The sequence below is a fragment of the Antennarius striatus genome, chromosome 9 (genome assembly GCF_040054535.1).
Source record: "Antennarius striatus isolate MH-2024 chromosome 9, ASM4005453v1, whole genome shotgun sequence".
Taxonomy (NCBI): Eukaryota; Metazoa; Chordata; class Actinopteri; order Lophiiformes; family Antennariidae; genus Antennarius; species Antennarius striatus.
In genome coordinates, this window is record NC_090784.1 from 18,011,459 (window position 1) to 18,019,038 (window position 7,580).

General features: G+C 42.7%; 1 protein-coding gene across 1 annotated transcript in view; it reads left to right on the forward strand.

The window, feature by feature from the left end:
* grik5 (glutamate receptor, ionotropic, kainate 5) overlaps positions 1 to 7,580 on the forward strand; it is a 28,830-nt gene extending 21,250 nt beyond the window's left edge. The window contains exons 17-19 of the mRNA XM_068323680.1: positions 472 to 600; positions 1,652 to 1,818; positions 3,061 to 7,580. Of these exons, the coding sequence (XP_068179781.1) occupies positions 472 to 600; positions 1,652 to 1,818; positions 3,061 to 3,681 (917 nt within the window). The 3' untranslated portion in view covers positions 3,682 to 7,580. The remainder of the gene's footprint in view (positions 1 to 471; positions 601 to 1,651; positions 1,819 to 3,060) is intronic.

Below are 7,580 nucleotides of genomic sequence, written 5' to 3' on the forward strand. Positions count from 1 at the left end.
AATCGCTCCTTGTTTTCAGTTTGGCAACCATGTGGATATACTTATGGTCACCAGTATTCAGTTGGCACTGCAGAAAGAGCGAACCTGTCTTATTCAGCAGATGGTTGACAGGTTTCAGGAGTCAGGAGCTTAAAATAGAAAATTATTTCCTATTTCCGGTTTAAATCTATTCTTTTCCATTTCTATCATGGCATGAGTTCAATGCTGTCTGACCAGCAGCTGTGCCATTGGCTCTGTGTGGCTGTAATCTCACTCTTTATCTCTCACTAATCCTCGCTTTATTCTCACAGTAAGGTCACTTGTTGCCATTTTGAATCTTCTCCTTTATTCCTTTTCTGATGCTTTCCTTCCTTCATGTTATCCTCTTTTTTTTTTTTTTTTGTTCTGAAATAGTACCCTCTTCTGTTTTGGGCTTCTTTGCTGCCAACCCACTCCAATCGCTTCTTATCCTACTTTACTCTCATTTGCCAGGGTCTCCGTTCAGAGATGAGATCACGCTGGCCATCCTCCAGCTGCAGGAGAATAACAGGCTGGAGATACTGAAGAGGAGGTGGTGGGAGGGAGGCCAATGTCCTAAGGAGGAGGACCACCGTGCCAAGGGTCAGTCGACCACAGCTGTTTGTCTCCTTGGCCCCCTCCTCTCCAATTTGCCCAATAATTGTTTGCTACTCTCCAGCAGTCCAGCCGCTGCTTAACGTCCTACCTAATGTCCTTCTGAAGGGCCCTTAGCACAACAAACCATCCAAATCTTTGTCACAGTTATATATTAATGGAAGTTTTATTAGAAGGAGTGCACCTGTTCGTGTGTGTGTGTGTGTGTGTGTGTGTGTGTGTGTGTGTGTGTGTGTGTGTGTGTGTGTGTGTGTGTGTGTGTGTGTGTGTGTGTGTGTGTGTGTGTGTGTGTGTGTGTGTGTGTGTGTGTGTGTGTGTGTGTTAAAATGTGTCTCTGCTTCCAAGACAATCCAAAAGGCCGTGCTATATATTCCCTGGAAGAAAAACTATTTAGAAAAATGTTTTGTTCAATATTTCAAAAATATTTCATTCCTCTTTTTCAGCGTCTTTGAGCTTCATCTCTTCAAAGTATTTTGATCATTGTCAAGTTAAATAATTCACTCAACCAGTTCATCATGGGCCTTTTTCTTTTTTTCTTTTTTTGTCAGTAGAGGTAACATTTCAGTGATTTATTGTAGTACATGTTTTAGTACACGAGAGAGACTGCTATTTGAAAAGGACTTGCAAAGAATGATAAATACCATTTATCATTCATAAACCACAGATGAACCTTTAGTATTGAGGTACTTGGTAGAGATTTTATCCTAAGGTTATGAAAGGTGATGTTAATCAATCACATAACATGTCTTTCCTTTCTTATTCCTACGTTGGTCCAATCTCACAGTTCATCTTAGAATTTATTGGGGTTTTTTTCTGTTTTGTCTTGATAATAATGTTATTATTGTTGTTGTTGGTGTGCCATTATTTTTATTCAATTATTTGTATTTAATTCATTAATAATCCTGCGTAGGGTCATCTAGAGCCATGGATGATTTGTACCCCTGCTTTAACGGGTCTCCATGTGATCAATATATTTAAAAGTTACGTGAAAATGAAACGTAAAACGCTACCGCTCCCCTTCCTGTGGTCGTCTTTACAGGTCTGGGCATGGAGAACATTGGGGGCATCTTTGTGGTGCTGATCTGTGGCCTCATTATTGCCGTGTTTGTGGCCATCATGGAGTTTGTATGGTCAACACGCCGCTCCGCTGAGTCCGATGAGGTATGCCCCCATACCTGCCCTCGCCGACCCCACAGACACACCCCAGTAGGTTCCCACGAAATTCCGCCAATCCTTCTGATGTTGTTTTGTGTAAATGTGTGTGTGTGTGTGTGTGTGTGTGTGACAACAAGTAGATTCTCAGCTTTCGCTTGCTTATTGTGCTCTAATATTTAAGGTTGAAGGTGTTGACATGCATGTGAGATGAGAGGAATGTTACGTATGTGGTCCTGAACTGCTGTGAATGTCCCAAAATGTATACAGCTAATGGAGAATTTGCTTTCACTTTGCATGTCCTGGTTATTTTGAAATCACTGGCCACTGTTAATGTTCGGTGTTTACCCAGAATGGCCTTTTGTTTGTGAGCTAAATTTGATGGTATGGATAAGCAATATTGAGAAATGGCAATATTTGCTTGCATAAAGAAGTAGTGTGATCTTTTTTTCCCCAGCATTAAATGTCATGATGTGTCTTCTTTTACATGCCTCACATGTATGCTGGTATTCTTCGTTTCCATTTCTTGAATAACTCCCATCATGTGTGTGTCTCACTCTCTATTTGTCTGTCAAACACACACACACACACACACACACACACACACACACACACACACACACACACACACACACACACACATCCTGTCATCAGTGTCTGTTCTCCGACAACGACTACTGTTTCTGTTTATGTGAGCACATGACTTTTATTATGATTTCACCGAGAATGTGTCTTTTTCTTTTTCTTTTTCTGCCGATGCATTTTGTTTGTCATGTGATAAAATAGTCATTATACCGCAATGAAAGTGTGACCGTGTTTGTGTGCGAGTGTGGGGGGGGGGTGCACCTGAGTTTGCGGGCCTGCCTGTCTGTTCATAGTGCATAGTGTCATGATCTAAACAACATTTAGGTGTTTTTTGTGTATGGGTTGTAATAACTCTCTCTGCTTCTTGGATATTCTCCCATCTCTATCCATCTCCACTTCCTCCCCCATCCCCTCTTGATTTCTGCTTTCAAACCGTCCCTCTATTTGTGGATCTGTGTGTCCTCACTTCTCCTGTCATTTGTTAACTTTATGCATTTTTTCTTTCTTGTTCGCAACTTGTTTTTCTTCCCGTTTCGACGTTTCTTTTTCATTTTTCTTGTTTTACTCTCTTCTCTCCAATTTATGTAATGCCTTACTTGTTCTGCTGCCTGCCTACTTCGTGTCTGTGCCCCCTCCCCCTCCTATCTTTTCCTTTTTCCCTTCCGTCTCTTCCTGTCTCCCCCCCCCCCCCCGTTCCCTTTTTTCCTTCAGGTGTCTGTTTGTCAGGAGATGATCACAGAGTTCCGAAACGCCGTCTCTTGTAAGAAGAGCTCCCGTATGCGGCGCCGTCGGCCCCTCAGCAGCGCAGCGGCCCTTCGCCACCCCACGCGCATCGCACTGGGGGCCCCTCGCCCGCTGCGCCTGGTCAGGGAGATGCGCCTAAGCAACGGCAAGCTCTACAGCGGAAGTGGTCCGCTTACAGGGGGGGCTGGGGTTGGAGGAGGTGGAGCAGGGTCTGCTGATCTGGGACCTGGGCCACAGAGACTCCTAGATGATCAGCTAGGGGCCAACACCACCCCACCTCCACCAGCCCCCACCCCGATCATACTCCCCAGCCGCAGCTGCTCTCACGTGCGAATCTGCCAGGAGTGTCGGAGGATCCAGAGCCTGAGATCGGGCAGCAGCTTAGCGTCGACCACCACCAGAATACCACCTTCATCAGCGCCCCTACCCAGGCTACCTCCACCCCCGCCCCCGTCCTCATCCAACACAGACAGTGAGGGCGGAGGGGGGCCCAGCCCAGGGCGTCTGCAGCACAGCCCTCCACCTCATGCCTCGCGAGCCATTCCACCTCCACAGAGCAGCACAGACCTACTGGATGAGCAGGCCTGAGTCCAGGAGCAGGTGAGAGGACGGCCAGAGTGGTGGTGGTGGTGGTTTTAGGGGTGGTGGTGGTGGTGGGGGCGTTCGTGGTGTCACTGACGAACTTTTGTGCTGCTGAGAGAGAGAACACTTCGTTTCCAAAGGTGAAATTTATCGACGTACAAATGAGGGGAGAGGAGGAGAAACAAAAAGTCCACACAGTCGGCTGATGGAGAACGAGACGACTTTTACAAGGTGAATAAACGGGGGAAAACGTTCCTCCAGTTGAGCGTGAGGCCTACAGATAAAGAACTGGCAACAAAGCAAACTGAGATGATTGGATAAACCTGAATTCCACATGACGTGATGATGTCCACTGGATGATTCTTCTGTCTTTACTTCCCATCTCGCCTCACCCATACATCCGTGTGCCGCTGGTTTTCTTCCACAGACACTTTCCTGGAAGCCCATCCATGTCCCACTCTAGTACAGTAACGCCTTGTTGGAGGACAAACTCTATCCGTATGTGATTTAAAACTAAAAGCGACTAAAAGACTTCAGCAAATGATTTCCTGTTGTTTTTAATTTTGTCTTGTTTTGTTACAATTGTTAAAAATGGGAATTAAACAGAAACTATATGTGACAGTATGGTGGATTGTAAAATTCAAAGAAAACTGATTAAAGCTAATCGTGTTTTGTGTCCCTCCCGGCACCCCCAGCAGCTGAAAGCATTTAATAACATGGATATTATTGGGAAGGAGGATGAAACAACTTCCAGACAATGTAAACAGTAGCATTTGGCCTGCCTTTCCTTACACTGCGTGCCTGTGTGTGTGTGTGTATCTGAAACAAATTGTACTTCCTGTAAGTGTGTGTCTTAACTACTCAAAAGCGAGGAGAAACACGTAACCAGCAACAGCAGCTTTCTCCGAATGTGTAATAATCAGACAGCCATGAAAGAAAGAGAGAGAGAAGAAAACTCTTTGAAATGTGAAATTGATGTCAGTCGTTATCCTGGATAAACGCTCTCCAAGCTTTACTTTTTTTTTTTTCTATTTCTTTTTTTTTTTTTAATCTCTTTTCACACGGCATGAAATAGATAGAAAGACCAAGAGAGAGTCCAGATAGACGAGAACCAAAGCTGCTCTCATCTGTTAATTCTGGGCATCTTTTAATGGGTTTGTGAATGTGCCAACTTTAGCTGCAACTTCTTTTCCTTCTTTCTGTCTAACAGACAGACTTGGCCGTTAGCGACAGAGGCTCCTGCCAGAGTAAAAGCCTCAACACATCCCTGTCAATACCGTCTCGAGCTCTAATTACTCCCTTTGCAGTTGGGGACTCGATCACAGGGGAGGGGGTTGAAAACAGACAGACGTGCTAATAAATATATTTAGAAGAAACACACGCTTGTCACTCTGCTAGGAAAATAATCTGGTGTCTCTTAATTGTGATGTTAATGTGTGGAGCAACTATTGATACCACTGCAAGGTTTTTTTTAGTTTTTAAAAAAAAAAATCCACAGCCTTTAATCATAATTGTTTGTATTTGCAAACTTTTATCATATTAATACTAGTGGTTATTCAAAGCATGCCATAGAGATTTCCATCAACGTGGGATTAAAACTGAGATGCACAAACTGGTTTTATTGATCAGATCACAAGGCAGTGGCCATGGAAGTAGAGCGGACCGTCTGAGAAGGTCAATCTCTCGACCTTCCACTCTGGCTGCGTGTCTCGCCTGAAAGTAATCACTAATCGCTCCTGATCAATGGCTTCTTGTTTTGCCAGCATTTGTGATCGCCGAACCAATTAGTGAATGAAGGTGATGTAAATGAAATGTTTAAGCGGGTCACATTCTGTATCTTACCGTCAATAAATTCACTGAAACAACTAAAACTACAAGCAGGAGCCAAAGCGTAATGTAGATGTACCATAAATCTAATTCCCCCCCGCTACAAAACAACAGCAATTTGCTACAAAAAAGTTTCAAAATAAAAGCATGAGCCCAATTAGCTACAGGCAGGAAAGGAAAGTAAGAAAATAACAACAGTAGCTTGGATCTGTTGACAAAGAAAAAAAAAAAAGGAAGCAATATCACCGTCTTCGTTAAGTCTCCTTCATTTTATGCACCATTACCCCAATCATTGCTTGTTTGTGGGGAGATGAATCATCTTATCAGTCCAAACTGAATTAAGTGGTTGCTTCTAGTGATGTCCACACTCACAAGAGAGACAGATCAGATTTCTGTGCAGATTTCAGCTACAATCCACTTATTAATATGTGTGTGTAAGGTTACGTTACGTGATACCTTTATAGTTTAATCAAACCTACTCAGAATTCTGTGTTCTCTTCTTTATTAAATGGCCCCTTTCAGAAGTCAACACAACAATTTCATTATTTGGTCATTCTCAGTTTGTATGGTTTTTTTTTTTTTTTTTTGTTATATGACATTTTCACAAGATGAATTTGCATATTTTGCACTCCAGGTCATCAACTCATCAGTGCTCATTGAAGCGGTTGCTGTGGCTCCTCCAGAGTGACTCACTACTGACTGAACTGCGGGGCATTTTGACACAATCTTAGTTGTAGTTAGAATTCTTGTATGCAGAAGTCTTTTCAAAAATCTAGTCTGTGCATGGAAATCCCACCTTCTTGCTCAGTGTTTGCTTGTTTGTCTTTTTTAATATATTTATTACATGAATGTAATGCTTTTCAGCAGCTGATTAATATTTCGTGATCGTGTTTCCTGCCTCTTCAACGCTTTAGTGTTATTTTTGCCTTTTTACTCTGGGTTTATTCTTTAATTCCCCAATTTGACCCACAGTTTTTGTCTCTTGACGACACCTTCTCCTCCAACACACAAAATCACCACATCCACATCCACAGTATAAAATTCAAAATGTGCAATATGGAAAATCATCAGTTCAGGTCTTTATATTTCTGCTGGGGACAAAATACGACTATTGTTGTTGAGGTAAACACTGCAGTATTGTGAAAAATGATGCATCTCTCAGATAGGTGTGTCGACAACGTTGTGCTCCAGATAATGAATGATAACATCGTGTGTTCTCTCATTCTGAATAACTATCGTTAACAGAAGCAGACCTGGATCTGGATGTGTCTTGTTGTGTTTGTTTCCATCTGTTTGGGACGCTTATAAGGCAACACACACACACACACACACACACACACACACACACACACACACACACACACACACACACACACACGATAAAGTAGAGACTGCCACAGTATTTTCATTTCTGATGTCCTTGTTGTCTAAAAGCTGTCTATTTTTTGATGTCCTCTTTGGCTGTGTGTGTGTGTGAAACATTGTTTTTGACGGCACCATGGCCGCAGACAGCTTTAAACCACCGCCGAAAGCATGCATTAGCTGTAAAGTGTCACTGCTGGGATGGAAGAGGAAGGTACATCCCATAAAAAGCCAAAAATAGTGTCAGTATAACAACAAAAGGAACGGGAGGGTCACAAAACAAATCAAGTGGGGTGTCAGAATGGTCACTCCACAAAACAATCCTTTTGTTTACTTTTATGTTGTTTCTTTGGTATTTTTTCATATTTCTATACTAGTGCTCTATGGATTATGAAAATGGACGATGAATATTATGATTAAATTGTTATTCCTATTGAAGAGCAAGAGATTCTGCAATTGTGATTGTCGGTGAAGGGGTGTGGGATGGGAGGTGTGGAGGTGACGGTGCAATGTTGTTTAGAAAGATTGCCCTGTTGTTCAAACCTATAGACACACAAATGTCTTTTGGAATAAACATGTTCAACCTGTCCCACAGTGACATGTGTTCAGTTTTTTGTTTTGTTTTTCTTTGTTAGCTTGTTTTAGTGTACAATGTTTGAACAGGCCTTTTTCAATCTACCCACCCCTATTAAAAAAAACACACACACGACAGGTGG